Here is a 16,079-nt window from a genome sequence, read left to right on the forward strand (position 1 = left end):
GCAGACCATCAGCAAGCACAGGTTCTAGTGGGCTGGCATTTCTGCAGCATAGCTGTGGCGTAGCTGTGCCCTTTACACCCTGGGGCAGAGACATAAAGCTGAAGGGGGGTTCCTGTCATGACCACTAGCTAGCTAGACTTTGTCCAGGGCTCACCATGGTGGAAGTGTGATAGACACTTGTTTTGGTGCATTTTCTCATTTGGTGCATTTACGCTCTTCAAACTAGGGGATATGAAATTGTACACTGGAATTGTCTTGGGTTCAAGCTTCAGAAAATAATTCTCAGTACAGGACTAAAAATGACTCTGGAATCAAATTTGTTTTGTTAGTTTCCAGGAACACTCTTTCTTTCTTATTTTTTATTTTTTTACACAAATGGGAAAATTTATTAAAGTGAAAAGTACACTCGTGAAACATGAGCGTGGGCGAGCTCAAGAGGCTGCCGGGAACACCATTTCTTAATCACTGCTGCTAATGCAAACGTATTACCACTTGTTGCAAAACAGACTTTTGCTATTCAAATGAAACTCCCCCCACCCCCGAAGTCTCAGGTATGGTTATCTAAACTTTTCAATTTTCTTTTTCCTAAATAAGTCTTATATTTTATATCATCCGTTGAGTCCTTTCTGCATTACTGGCCTTAGAGAGAATTAGATCTGAGGGTTGTGACCCTGAGAGCTGGAGTCACCCCTTCTTTAAACTGGAGGCCCCATGTGGGGTCAGACTCAGACATGGTGCCAGTCAGCCCACCATGTGTTGTATTCCCTACAACGTCTTGCTGTGTATATCTGGCATGTCTATTTTAAGTCCATTTGACTGGTGGTGTTTTTCCATACCTTTGATGTGAGTTTCTAGTTCCAAAACAGTAGTTTCAGCAGTCAGTGCAGTTTAACAACTTGCTTGAAAATTCTGTAGGGTCTATTTCATGTTACTACAAAACAAGAAATCACTGGATTTGTCATTACTTACGGTGGAAAGTCTTTATAAACCTGATAGAATATAAGTGTATAAAGTACATTAAACACTACTCATGTATTTCCAAGCCTCTTCAGAAGTGAATAGGTTTAGTTGCTGTGTCACAAAACAATTAGATATTAAAAATTGGAGTAGTGAGCTAAAAGGTTACCATCTTTGAAATGATGGATTAAAAATAAATCGGGCACAGGTGGTTTCATGGGAAGATCAGTTGGACTTTTTTGGTATGATCTAAACGGTTTTATTTAAATTGTGTTGCTGAAGGGCTTTCTGGCACCTACAGGGAGATTATTTTGCATATTTCTATCAAGAAGTCAGTTACCCGGTATTTAAATGAATACTTCATGAATGCCTCTGAGCTTGTCCTAAAACTCTTTGAGTTTTCAAGGATAATACACGGTTTTACGTTGGTTCAACAGGATCTTTTAGTTTTTTTATGCAAATACTTGGGCTTAGGACCATTAACAACCACAAGAGTACTGCTTAGCTTACATTTAGACAAGTTTCTCAGTAACCAGGCCACGCATGTGTCTCTTACTTAGGCTCTTTTCTCTCTTTCCTGGTACCTGTTGTCCACCGAGGCAGGAAGTGATAACACGAAAAATCCCATATTTTACGCGTTGTTTTCACCATTTGATTTTTCTTTTGGAGACGTGGTCTCCTTAGATGAAGCAAAGGTCTTGGTGACTGTAAAGCGGAATGCTTTTGAGAGATGATAGTACAGGATAGGATCAAAACACAGGTTCGACACAGCAAGGAGCAATGTGGCCTCTTTGGCTTTAAAGAGTGAAATCCTGGTTGGGCAATCAGATATCACCTCTGTCTGGCTCAGGGTGTATGGGATTCGGACAATGTGATATGGAACAAAACATATGATGTAGCCGGTAGTCACTAAAAGAATGTTGATGAGGGCTTTTTTCACATACTGATAATTTTCGTTGTCTTTGTTTCTGTAGAGTTGTCGAATTACAAGGCAGTTAGATATTAAAATGATGGCTGAGAAATTTAAAAATATTGCTACACATACGAAATTTGTCAGCAAATGCCAGTTTTTGCCAAACTCCCTTTTGAATTCCATGCATCCCACATTTGGCTTCTCTTCGATGTCTCTGATGGGAATCATCATGTTGGGCACTGTTATAAGAAGGACCATTAGCCACACCACGGTCGATATCATTTTGGCAAATCCAGGTTCTTGGATCCGATAAATCTTGGAGCTGTATGTCAATTGAAGACAGTGATCAATGCTGACAAATGCTAAGAAAATAATTGACAAGTACATATTAATGTAGATGAGGCAGGCTGTCACTTGGCAGTGGAAAATCTTCAGCTTCCAGGGTGCCACACCCAAGTCAACAATGATTTTCACTGGTAATGCCAGAGTCAGCAGGAAATCAGCCGTAAGCAGGTTAATTAAGTATATGCTTACACACCTGTGATTTTTGTTCTGTACGAAAGCCCAGGTTGCAAAACCACTTCCAATAATTCCAACAAGGAAAACTAAATAAAAAAAATATGTGAATGGCTCCAGATCTCTGTAAACTGGGCAGAAGATAGAACTGTTTGTCATCTTGAGGGGAAGTAAGGATGACTCTGTTAAAAAAAAAAAAAATCCGAAGAATCTGTTTAAAAAAAAGGGTTGGGGAGGGAGGTTAGTAATTAAAATTAGAAATGATTTTCTTTAAAAACATTTGTATTCAGGGGCGCTTGGGTGGCTCAGTGGGTTAAGCCTCTGCCTTTGGCTGGGGTCATGGTCTCAGAGTCCTGGGATCGAGCCCCACGTGGGGCTTTCTGCTCAGCAGGGAGCCTGCTTCCCCCCTCTCTCTGCCTGCCTCTCTGCCTACTTGCGATCTCTCTCTGTCAAATAAATAAATAAAACCTTTAAAAAAAAAAACACAACATTTGTATTCAGAACACCTGGGTCACAATTTTTCTAATTCTTAGGTAGAATTTTATTGGTGAAATAGTTGGTGGGAACATCATGGTTTGTAGAGGAGGCCTGGGTTTTCCATGGTCTGATTTCATGATTTTGGGAAATCCCATAGATGTTTGCTTCTAGAATGGATATTTTTGACATCATACTTTTGCATTCTGATAACTCTTGTTACCACTTGGGTTGGAAGTTAGTTTTCAGAGGAGATAAGTGAACTGAAATTCTGAGAAACAGAGAGGAAATGAGGGCAAAATGGTTTAGTTGTGGCAGAGCCTGAAGAGGTTTCAGTGAGGCTTCCTGGCTTGCTGTTTTCATAGATTGACAAGAGCTCCTCATGCTGGAGAAACCTAGGCTGAGAGGGACGATAACGGGGGACAGAAAATTATCCTGAAATTTAGAGGGAATTATTTTAAAAGTAGGCCCTTCACTATGTCAAGTGCCAGAACATGTTCATCATCATTGCATTTCATCTTTCTGTTCAGCGAAAAGAGTTGAAGGGTTAGAATCTGGCTTGAATTGATGCTTATTCCTTCTTTATCCTTACTCCCATTCCCTAGTGACCTGGGCCTGTGATGTCCAGTATGTGGCCACTTGTGACTACTGAGCACTTGAAATGACAGCCACTTCAACAGCCAAATTGATCTGGGCTGTAAATGCAAAATACACACCAGGTTTTAAAGATTTTTTTTAAGGAAATATTATAAAAAACAATACAAGTAGTAAAAGTGTGCACTATTTTGTACAAATAGAATAATTAGTAAAACATCTCCATATTTGTTTTTGTATTCAGCGTATGTTAAAATGATATTTCTGATGTTAGGTTAAATATATGATAAAAATTAATTTCTCCTGTTTGTTTTTGCCTTTTCAAATGCAGCTACTGGATAATTTTAAAGTACCTCTGCGGTTTGTTTTCTGTTTCTGGTAAACAGTGCTTGTATAGACGTTTCGTATCGGTGTTTTTGAGAAGTTTGACCACAGATGTATTTTAAAGCCTTTTAGAGCAAGAATATATGATCATTGGTGGGCGCCTGGGTGGCTCAGTGGGTTAAGCCGCTGCCTTCGGCTCAGGTCATGATCTCAGGGTCCTGGGATCGAGTCCCGCATCGGGTTCTCTGCTCGGGAGAGATCCTGCTTCCCACTCCCCCTCTCTCTCTGCCTGCCTCTCCATCTACTTGTGATCTCTCTCTGTCAAATAAATAAATAAAATCTTTAAAAAAAAAAAGAATATATGATCATTGGTTACAAAATTCTCAAAGAGAAGCTCAGTTATATTCGTATGGAAGCATCTAACTATAATGCTTTTTTTCTTTCACTGTAGGTTTTGAGGCAGTTAAGCCCAAAAGTATAAGACATATTCTTAGAACCATTGTGATTGACACTGATAATGACAGAATCTTGTCATGTTCCCTCCAGATCTAGAACATAAGTGTAAGGTAAATCAATGGGCTTTCGTTCCTCTCTTTGGCCTGGTCCAAACTAACGCTCTTAGGGCCATGTATATATCTTTCTGGTGCTGCTTCTTGGTGTACACCCTCCTCATGCATATTAAACACTTTCCTCTTTTTTAAAGACCAGGAGATTTTGTGTTTTAGCAGAAAAAAACCTGACACACAACTTCTTAAAAACAGCGAATCTGGGTGACTGGGTGGCTCAGCTGGTTAATCTTAAGGCCCTGGGATCGAGTCCCACATTAGGCTCGCTCAACAAGGGAGTCTGCTTCTTCCTCTGCCCGCCCCACTTGTGTTCATGCACACTTGCTCTCTCTCAAAAATAAGAAAATTTAAGAAAAAAAAAAGAAAATCTTAATTATAGTGGCTAAGAAGTCCAAATAAACTGTTTCTCTGAAACCTCCCTTTAAAAGTAAAACAACAACAACAAAACCTTTTGAAGCCTTTCTGATTCTTAATTCTCCTGATTACTTAATGATCCACTGTATACACACCTTGGGATGAAACACTATAAACAGATTGTTAAGGCAGACCTACACGAAACTTTATATAAAGTGTCATTTAAAAAGGTGACTGTCCTTCCTCTTTCCCAACTCCAGGTAGGACTTCAGGGTTCATGCATAATTCATTCTGCACTAAACTCAATGAAAATAATTGAGTACTTTGTGTCTGGCACTGTGCTAAGTACTACATGTGCTTATTTAACCTTTCATCATTCCCATCACGTAGGCATTATCCCTACTTTATAAATGAGAAAAGTGTGGCACAACGAGGTTAAGTAACACCTAAGGTTATATAGTTGTTAAATTATAGAGCCAGGATTCCAACTCAGACAGTCTGACCTCAGAAGCTATGTTCAAAACCACTCTAGAGCTTTGTCTCAGTAATAGTAGTAATCATGGTGATGGTGATGATAGTACCTGTTGTTACAGCAGCCAGCCTTACGAAGTGCTTGCTATGTGGCAGAAACTATATTCTAGGCAATTTTCACATAAAAGAGCAAAAAGAAAATATTAGTTTTTAACTTTTCCCCTAAATACTAATGAGAGAGGTTCAGACTTCAAGTATTTTTTTTTGTTTGTTTCCTTTTACTGTATATATATATATTTAAAAACCAGATCCAGGTTCTACCTTTTAGATCTAAACCTCCCTTACTTTCACAGTTCCCATGACCTGGTTGCTTCAAGCCATCCCTACTGTCTTCACCCCAGTTCCCTAGACTGGTGGTATCTCTCCTCTGCTGTGAACTGCTCCTTCCTGCCTTTGTACTCTGGCTATGGTAAAAATTGGGGACTTACAGGACTTTAAGGATGGTGGGAACCTTTATTGATAGTGTCTAGCCCAAGCCTCTGATCAGTTGAGGAGACTGGGGTCTGGCACTCTGATATTATGCAAGGTTTTTCCAGCTTGTATGATGGGCTAAAATCTGACCCTGCTGATCATTTTTAGGCTTTCTGACCTTATCCTTCCTATATCCAAATCCTTCCTATCTTAAAATGCCTGGAGTAAGCTCTTTGTGTCTGGAAGTCTACTCCAGGCTTCACTGACTTCTTAGAACTCTGTTTTTTGGATAGTAACCATTTATTTGAACCGTGGCATTCTGACCATCCTTTTCTTCTCTGGGTCAAAAGCTAGTGTTGAAAAATATTGATCCTCAACTCTATCACCCACCTTAGCTCATTGTTCCTTTACCAGATGCTAGAATTTTGGCTTATGCTCTTGTATCCCCCCCCCTTTTTTTAAATTTTATTTGTTTATTTGTCAGAGAGAGCGAGGGAGAGAGATCGAGCACAGGCAGATAGAATGGCAGGCAGAGGCAGAGGGAGAAGCAGGCTCCCCGACGAGTAAGGAGCCCGATGCGGGACTCGATCGATCCCAGGACGCTGGGATCACGACCTGAGCCGAAGGCAGCTGCTTAACCAACTGAGCCACCCAGGCGTCCCCCCCCGCCTTTTTAAAAAAATATTTTATTTATTTATTTGACAGACAGAGATCACAAGTAGGCAGAGAGGCAGGCAGAGAGAGAGGGGGAAACAGGCTCCCTGCTGAGCAGACAGCCCGATGTGGGGCTTGATCCCAGGACCCTGAGATTATGACCTGAGCCGAAGGCAGAGGATTAACCCACTGAGCCACCCAGATTCCCTTGCTCTTGTATTTCTAATGTTACATTATAATAGTTAACATAGTACTGTGTTTTTTTAAGTGCTCCTATTGTTCATACGATTATACAATAAAGTCTCATTTTATAGATGAATATACAGTAAAGAGGAGGATTAGAAAATTGTTTTTATCAATTAATAATTAGTATTCCCTATAGCTAGAACTGGCCATATATACCACTTATGGATAATTTATTTAAAAATAATCACAGCATAACTATTTATCTAATGATGCTTGAGATTCCTGTAGGACCTTGTACTTGCTTTTTGTGAACCTCAGTCTAGATTGCGATGAAAAACAAATCTCTTCATTTAAAATTTTGGTATGTTGATTATACTATAATAGCATTTTGTGTTCTCTCTCAGAAATCTGAAGACCAAGTGCTTGATAAATGTTTCATCAACCAATTACTTAGCCTGTGGAAATTTGAGGTGCTACAGCAAAAATAAAAAATTCAAGTGTCTCCTTTGTTTGGGATTGAGTGCTCATTGCTTAGGGAATAAATACACTTATTAGATTTTTCTTTTTAAATGAAAGTCACAATAGAATGTTCTTGAAATTACCTATCAAAATTTTTATGGAGGGAAGTCATTTCAGGATCTGTTGCGCCCTGTTGTAAAGACTGACAACATGGCATTTATCCATTTTGTTATAAAAAATAAGATTGAGTTACTGAATAATTATGTTGGCCTATAAGTAAATATTCAGTCTTGTATAAATTAAACTTTTTTTTTCTTTTGAGAGGAATGGATGAGGTTATCAGATAGAACAGAATTATAGTGCAGTTCATAGTGAGAATCTATTTAGAGTTTAATAATTGGTACCCTCTTACACGGCAGCCTTATCACACAGTGTCCTTTCCAACTTAAATGTCTTAAACACTGAGCATGATAGCTTCCCCTTAGATGGAAAGACATTTGAATATATCAAGTACTTAAAAACACCTACCTGGGGGTATATTGTCTGAGCCACTGCAGGCTCCCTGTGTGTCTTCAGAGAAGCAGGAGCTTGCCGTCTGGCCTGAGCAAGAGCACTGGCAGCTCCATTGCACGAAGGCTGGCTGTACAAAAAATTTCCTTTCCTTTTCGTGTGGTTTTAAAGTGTCGCATATTGACGTAGATGAAACTGTGGTTTGTGAATAGTTTAACTGTATGATAGTCTCCCTAAGAGGTTCAATTTGGTGTGTGCTTCCTTTTGTGTGTTTGTGTATTCTTTTAGAGAAAGATTTTTGTTGTCCCCTCGTCATGCCTTGCATTTTTTTTTAAACATCCAAGATACGTTTTCCATCATAATGATTTTAAAGAACATCACTTTATGTGCCTTGAAAGGGATTATGTGTTAAATATAGTAGGTCTTCAAGCAAAATTTCTTTAGTATACATCCTGATATTATCAGCTTTTCGAAGTTATAATTAGAACAATTGCTGCAGTGTGGGTTCTGCTGAGTCCTCTATTAATAAAGAAAGATGTGATTTAACATAGTCTGATAAAGTTTATGTTTTGTCTTTATTCTTTTTTGTTGTTGTGGAAAAATCTGGAAGTAGCAACAGAAGAAAAATTACATGCACAGAGATAATACTGTTAATGGTTTTGGTACATAAATTGGCACAAATCTCAGCACAGATTTAAAAATCTTTCTAAGTGTATGCACACCTACTTAAAATGTGTGTGCTGTGGTATCGTTGTAATTCTTTTCTTTCAAGGATATTTTGGGTCTGTTTTTCTAAGTTCAAGAGTAGGCCATTTGTCAGTTTGGCCCAAATAGCTTAATGAATTGAGCCTGGTATTTAGTAATTAATAGATTGTATGTAAAGGAACCCTCCTGTGTATTTAAATTGTTTGGGTACATGATCATTCTGCCTGTGGTGAGCACATGTTTACTGAGTGTCTGAATGGAGCTCAGCATGGTGAAGGACCTCATGAAAAGTCACTGTACCCCATCCACGTCATCGACTGGCTTTGTTAGGTTATCTTTCTTGTATAAGTGTAGCCTTTATAAAAGAGGATATGAGCTCACGTCTCAGCTGTATTTTCTGGAGTCCTACGTCTGCTGGTCCAAAGTTGATTTGAAAGTGCAAAACCATTTCTTGGTTAGGGCCTGATATCTAGTGTTACTTCATTGGTTTGGTAGGTTCTTTGGTTTTCTCTCCTTTTTTCCTAATAATTCTTAGTTTTCCAGATATTTAAAAACAAAAAAGAAGCCTCTCCGGAATCCACAATGAATCCCTTTGTAATTATTTTTAAAAAGAAAAATCTCTCAAAAGACTAAATGAGATGTCAGGCCAAGGGGAATTTAGGGAGAGTTTAAGGGAACTTTTGGTGGGGGGTGGGGGGGTAGGTAAGAATGCTTATGATGATAGTAGCCATTTGTTTCGTGAATCCTGGTGTTCTCCCAAATTCATGTAGTAATAATACAATAGTGAGTATGAATAATAACTATTACTGCTATTATTATCACCATGTTGCAAAAGAAGACTTTATATATATGCACTTACAGATTAGACCAAAAAAGCCCAAATCTTAAACTTTGTCCTTGGTTTTTGGTTAAGAAGCAATGTTAACTCTCATCATAACAGTGCTGGGAAAGGCTCCATCTTTGAAGATTTGTGTGCATTGTTGTTGGATGGGACTCAGTGAAAAACACACTTCAGAAAAGACACCCTTGCAGATCATCAAGTAAGTGAGCAGTGATGCTCATGGTTCACATGCAGTGGGGACAGAGGTGGGGGCATGGAGAGAATTTGGTGAGACAGAGCTGGCTGCCAGTGGAGTGGTGAATGGTTCTAACATGGTATGCAGGGAAACCGGAATGAGCAGTTTTTGGTAGTGCAGTTTTTTGTTTCTTGTTTTAGGTAGGCATATCTATCTGTTTACTTCCCTGTTGACTTTGGGGGTATAGCCAGACAGAGCTGAGAAGTATATTCAACTATTCTGAAAGATCTGTGGCCACCGTTTTTGTGTCTGGATTGCCAGATAGAAAAGAGCTGAAGGACCCTAGTTCTCACTGTTCCATTTCCTTTTTGGAATGGTGAGAAACCAATCTTTTAATAGTGAAACTGAACCTTGTTCTTCCTTATGAGAATAACCTTGAGGCTATCTGATATTTTGTGGAAGTTTAATCAGAGTAGAAATATGCTTTTTTGGGGCTACCATCCCTGTTTTGTTTTTAACACAAATTCCATTTGAAATTTCCCTAAGTCACTTCTTTATCTCTTTCATTAAGAAAAAATGGTTCTCAGAGTATATTTTGTTAGTGTTCTGGGAAATTACATGTCATCACTAACCCAGTATTTTAGAAACCCAAGTGGGCAGAAGTGAGGTGAAGTTATTTTTCCTTGACCTTGGTCATGGCGGTACTTTAAAAGAAATGACGTACTAGTTACTTTAATGGATATTTTGCTTGTTTTAAATAAAACCTGAAAAAGCAAAATTGCCCCACGAATTGACAAAGAAAATCTTACTGTAGTCAACTTCTCCAGGCACACAAATCATACTTTTGATTTTACTGAACACAAATGCCAAACTGTATTTCAGTAGAAGTGTCGTTTTTAATGTTTAACTTTCTTAAAATTTGTTTTTTAAACATAGCATAATAGCCCTTTGGAGCTAATAGGAATGGGAAAATGAACATCGGAGTAGGTAACCACTGCCACAGTCAGACACCAGTCTGAGAACTTATTTTCTTTTAAGGAAATCCACGATTTGTTAAGAAAACCCCCTCTTTACGGATGGGGAAACTAAGGCCTTGTCCAAAGCTGCTCCATTAGACTCCAGTGACCTAGTACTTCATTATGCTTCTTAAAATGAAAGTGTTGGGGCTGGAAACAGTGGTTATGAAGGAGGCCAGCAGATCCATCCAGCCCGTCCCCCTGCCTGTTGCCCCCCTTAGTTTAAATTTCAGTACTACTGAGCGGTGGGAATGGTATGCGACTGTGCCCACTCCTCTCATGGAGTCTGAGTTGAGAACAAAGTAGTTTGCCTCCTGAAGCTTTTTTATGATCTTTGGGTAGGAGGCTGTTCCTTGGTTAAGAAATGCTGGTGATCAAGATGTTTCTCTGGGGTGTGTGTGTGTGTGTGTGTGTCTGTCTGCCTTCTCTCGGGAGCCACTGTGCTTTCGGTTTACATTTTGAGAGATTTTTTTTAAAGCATGTAATCCCTTTGCCCACTTGGATTAGTCCAAAGACTTTCTCCCCCTGACTCTTATGAGATTGGCAGCTTCAAATCTCAGAGCGACAGATGTGATTAGACCAGAGCACTTTTTAAGGGAGGCATAGACCACACAGAGCTTCCAAAACGTTGCTGATTCTGTTACTTAAACACTCTCTCGGCTTTCCCTTTTTAATGAAACAGAGAGTAAAAAGTTGGAAGTGTTTTTTTAAATTATTTTTATTAACATGTATTATTTGCCCCAGGGGTACAGGTCTGTGAATCGTTAGGCTTACACATTTCATAGCACTCACCAAGAAGTGTTTTGAAGGCAAAAGGGTTTTACATATTCTTGGAATGTGAACTCGATTATAAGAATGACTGAGTATATTCATTCCCCTTGCCTGTCCTTTTGGTTCTTTTTATTAAAGACTGTACAGTGTTATTGGGTAACCATACAGTTTTTACCTTTCAGTTGTGTGCTATTTGATGGATGGATATGAAATAATTAACAAGTGAAATCCCTAAGAAAGAAATTTGAATGGTTATCTTGTTTCTTTTTGGTCACCAAAGTTCATTTTCTCCCCTTTGAGTGGTAGTGGTCCTTTCCTTAAGAAGTTGTGAATAACATGTTTTCAAAGTTCGGAATACATTTTACAAACTCTGTTGTTACCTTCCAGGCAAAGGTTCTCTGGAGACATTCTCCCAACCCCTTGCCATGGGAGTCCTTGTTTTTTGATCAAGTACTTAAGGAAAGTTCTAACAAATGTTTGTTGACTGTAGGCTGCCTCCTTAGCTCCCATGCTAGAGGGTATTTTTGTTATGTTTAGTAGGTTATGGTGTAGAGGGGGTCGCACGGAATTTGTAGCACCTGTAGTGATACTGTTAGAACTCGGTAAGTCTGAGGGCATTAGATTCCATAGGGTTAGGGAGAAAGCAGAAGACAAGAAACCAGGATAGGGGATGATTAGGATGCGGTCATTCTGAGTGAGAAGCAATAAGGAGCTCCCACCCTTAGATGGGAAGGGATGGGCACTGGGAACAGTGGAAGCAGTGTGGTACGGGGCTGTGGTTTTGGGCCGGGAGGGGAGTAGATTTTGGTTTCAGTCCTGGCGAGGGAAGTCTGAGGAGAGAATCCCGGTGGATAGGTAGAAAGGTGAGTTCGAGGATTGGATTACTTTGTTTTTAGTGCTACCTCATTACTTGATAAAACCTAGACTGTTTTTATTTTATTCCTTCTCTTTTATTTTTATTTTTTTTAAATTTATTTATTTATTTTTTTTATTTGACAGAGAGATCACAAGCAGGCAGAGAGGCAGGCAGAGAGAGAGGAGGAAGCAGGCTCCCCGAGAGAGCAGAGACCCCGATTGGGGGCTTGATCCCAGGACTCCGAGATCATGACCTGAGCCGAAGGCAGCGGCTTAACCCACTGAGCCACCCAGGCGCCCCAGTTCCTTCTCTTTTAGATAGCTGATATTCCTTAGTGCTTTATCGTCATAAACAGGACATTGTGCTTCTGTTTTTGTTTGTGTATTTGTTTTTTGGATTCTCTATATAAGTGAAGTCATACAGTATTTGTCTTTTTGTCTGGCTTATTTCACTTAACTTTGGCCCATATGTGTTGTTGCAAATGGCAAGATCTCATTCTTTTCTATGGCTGAGTAGTATTCCATTATATATAGACACCACTTCTTTATCCATTGTCTGTGGATGGACACTTGGGTTGCTTCTGTATCTTGGTTATTGTAAATAATGCTGCAAGAAACAGGGCGCATATATCTTTTTAAATTACTGTTTTCATTTTCTTTAAGGGTCTAGTACTGGAGTTACTGGATCATACAGTATTTCGATTTTTTAATTTTTTAAAAAAGATTTATTTAATGGAGAGAGAGAGAAAGAGAGAGAGGGTGTGAGTGCACACGTGGGGGCAAGGGCTAGAGGAAGATGATCTTGCTTAGAATTCAGTCTCATGACCCTGAGCTCATGACCTGAGTCAGAGGAGGAGTTGGATGCTTAACCGACTGAGCCATGCAGGCACCACTCTATTTTTAATTTTTTAAGGAACTTCCGCACTGTTTTCCACAGTTTGGCTATATCAGTTAACATGGCCACGAACAGTGTACGAGGGTTCCTTTTTGTCCATGTCTTTCAGCACTTGTTCTATCTCGCCTTTTTGACACTAGCCATTCTGACGGTGTAGGGTGATATGTTACTGTGGTTTTGGTTTGCATTTCCCTGATGATGAGTGATGTTGAGCGTGTGTCTGTTGGTCATTTATAGGACTTCTTTGGGAAAAAGGTCTATTCAGTTCTCTCCCTGGTTTTTGATCATATTATTTGGTTTTCTAGTGTTGAGTTTTATAGGCTCTTTATATATTTTGGATACTAATTCCTTTTTGGATATATTATTTGCAAATATCATCTTCCATTCAGTAGATTGCCTTTGGTTTTGTTGATGATTTTTTTTTTTTTTTTTTTTTTTTTTTTTTTTTTTTTTTGCTGTGCAATAATGAGGACATTCTGAATGTAACTTTTTAAACACTTAAGAAACTTATTTTAAATAGCATTGGTAGGGAAGCCCTGGTTTCCCTATTAAAAAAATAGCATTTTCCTTTTTATTTACCTAACTACTTTCATAGTATCAACCAGATAGGAAAACACATTTGGTCGTGGCATTGCGATTATTTTTTTAATAGTGGCAATTTTTTAAAAATTAAAATTGGTGGTTAATTTACAAACAAAATGAGAATTAACTTCTCATTTTGGTCAGTAAATATCGGGGAGAGCCAGTGTTCCTTCGGAAAGCCATGGTGTAAAAAGTAGAGTGTAAATAATTAACAGCTTGAAAAAGCTCCTAGTTAAATGTAGAGAATCTTTTAGTTTAGAAAAGGGATTATTAAGTAGTGTGAAGTATTGTATGGGGAAGATGAGAGCCACATTTCAGTGGCCTTTTATGTCAGGAGATGGGATGATAGGAAAGTAAACCTTTAGAACTTTGTCATACACTTGGGAGGAAGATTTAACAGTTACATAGTGACCTGGGATCTGGGAGGGAAGCAGGAGGTAGTGCAGCTGTGGGCTTCGCCTGACATACTGACACCATGTGGATTGGAGCTGGTGACATCTGGAGGTTGGAAATAGAACAAGATGACCCTGGGCCCACAGTCTTATATTTCAGGTCCCCAAAGCACTGAAGGTAGTGTTTGGGAAGTGGGTTGAGATGATGAGATCACAGAGATCTTAACTGTGACCATGAGAGAAGTCAGACTTATGCGATGAGCACATTCAAAAAGCAGCAAGTAGTTTTTGTCAATGAAAATACTTCTCATCTACTTTGTTGTTCAGAGCGGGCCTGTTTTCATAATAACTCTTTTTGTGCTTGTACTCCAGCTTCTGTTGCAGCGGGAGAGATAAAAATGGCTTAGCTTTTTATGTTTTCTGCCAACCCTGAAACTGCTTTGGAGTGCCCCGGGTTAAAAGGGAACATATTCCAGGTCCTACTGTAGAGAAAGCTGTCATGCGAGTCCTCGAGTGTTCAGGGTGCCCAGGGCGGCTTCTAAACTTAGATGCCTATGCTGGGAAAGAAGGCCTGATACACAGTGTGTAAGAAACGATAGAAAGCAAGGAAGGCTGGGAATGATAGTGAGTTGAGAGCTTTTGCCTCACCAAGAGAGGCTAGTAGGCCCTTAGCTGGAGCCAGTTGCTTCCCCATGCTTTTATTTGTTGGGACAGTAATTAAAAGAAAACACATCTGTAGGTAGAAGATGGTACGACACTAGCTGTTTTGCAACTTATGGACTGCAGAAATCTAATAGAAAGGTGTTTGAAAATGGCTCTTGACTATGTCTAAAAATCCCCCATTAATAGGAACTCTTAGAGTTTAACTGAACCATGATTCCATTTTGATGTGTAATTGAGTCAGCTACCTATACGGAAATATTCTGAAGTTTTTTTTTTTAAATAAAAGAAACTTTTGTGATAATAATCAGGAAGCAAACATCATAATCATCTAAGTTTACCCATGAAAGCTTCCCACTGAGATATGTGACTCTGACAGTGGTTGTTTACAAAAGGCTGCCTCCTGTTAGGGGTGCTCATCTGTTCGTTATCTCCGCAGCCTCTGGACTCTATTTTCTCAGCAGTAAAAACGAGACTTCTTTGAGAAACCCACTTTCTGCGGTTCTTGTCCATAGGCCTATGTCTTGCCCATAGTGAGAAAGTGCTCACTCTGCCTTTCATATCAGGGTCAGGCCATAACTGACAACCAGCATGTCAGATTCCACTGGCCACAGATTGGGATGGAAAATAAGCTGGTATGATCCAATGAAAGCCAAGTTCCAGGTTTCTGAAGAAATTCTCTGGAGGACTGACTGTGAAGATTTAAGGTCTAGAAATGCTGCTTTCGTTTTGCTACCATGAAAAAAGAGCCCACAGCTTCCTTTGAGTTCCTAATACTGTGGAAGGTGGCTGCAAAAATGGTATAAACCAGCTTTTGTTACATCAGCTGAGGCCCCCAATCAGCCCTTAAATAAGCCATAATGACAACTTGGGACATTCAGGTCTGTTAGCCAGTATATCTCTTTTTATTGCAGAAATCCAGTTTAAGTTGTATATTTTGGTCACCTACAAATTAAACAATTCTGATACATTGACTTCCTCTGGAAGATTAACCCAGAAATTCTAGAAAACACCCTCATACAAGTTTTGTTTCTACTTGATGATGTTAATAAAATATTTGCCATTAGCTCTCTATTCTGTTCTTAAACCCATTGCTACTCTTTATGTCCTTTGACTCTGGACAAGAAGAAGAAGTATCTTTATTAATACAAAAAATAACTGTGACATCAGACCATCCTCCCAGAGTGATACGAGATTTCCTTTTGGGTAAACCGCACTGTGAGGTTTGTGTGGGGAGGGGTTGGGAGAGAACTGGTATGGTGTGGTCTTCAACAGTACAAGGCTCTTACTACCTTTTGCTCACCAGTTCTCTACAAGATATCAGTGGCGTGCAAATTATCTTCTCATGACAGGACATCCCCACGGAAGAACCACTTTAACAACATGTGGCTTTCCTTTCCCATATGTCACTTTTTAAAAATACTTTAACTGTTTCTCCAATATGATTGTGTTAATTTACTTTCTTAGAGGAAAATATATATTATAAAACTGTATTATAAACTAGCTACAGAAATTACTCCGTAACATAATTAAAAAAAAAAAAAAAGTACTGGTAACCTCAGGGAAGTTTCTGGATTGATCCACTGTTGCCATCGCTCTACTCTATTTCTTGTAACTGTTAATCAATGGTTGCTTTACAGTATTCTTACCTGGATTGCGTGTTGTTTCCCGAAAAACCTTGATGTCCACATTACCCATCTGCTTTAGCACAGTGGTAAACAAAGACATTATCTGGTGC

At 39.2% G+C, this 16,079-nt stretch overlaps 2 protein-coding genes across 11 annotated transcripts in view; one reads left to right on the plus strand and one right to left on the minus strand.

Moving 5' to 3' along the window:
* MED12L (mediator complex subunit 12L) overlaps nt 1-16,079 on the plus strand; it is a 333,058-nt gene that overhangs the window by 107,062 nt on the left and 209,917 nt on the right. The window lies entirely within an intron of this gene.
* Nucleotides 960-15,935, minus strand: GPR171 (G protein-coupled receptor 171). Of its 4 annotated transcripts, none has more exons than XM_047728029.1 (2): nt 15,899-15,935; nt 960-2,597 (listed from the first exon to the last, which is right to left on the minus strand). In XM_047728029.1, the coding sequence occupies exon 2, from the start codon at nt 2,543-2,545 to the stop codon at nt 1,589-1,591; it is 957 nt and encodes a 318-aa protein (XP_047583985.1). In that variant the 5' UTR covers nt 2,546-2,597; nt 15,899-15,935; the 3' UTR covers nt 960-1,588. The 4 variants fall into 4 exon arrangements, with proteins under 4 accessions (XP_047583985.1, XP_047583965.1, XP_047583975.1 ...); XM_047728009.1 differs by lacking the exon at nt 15,899-15,935 and adding an exon at nt 7,468-7,923 and having other exon boundaries at nt 960-2,568; XM_047728019.1 differs by lacking the exon at nt 15,899-15,935 and adding an exon at nt 7,468-7,564.

This window comes from Lutra lutra, chromosome 1 (assembly GCF_902655055.1).
Source record: "Lutra lutra chromosome 1, mLutLut1.2, whole genome shotgun sequence".
In the NCBI taxonomy this organism is placed as follows: Eukaryota; Metazoa; Chordata; class Mammalia; order Carnivora; family Mustelidae; genus Lutra; species Lutra lutra.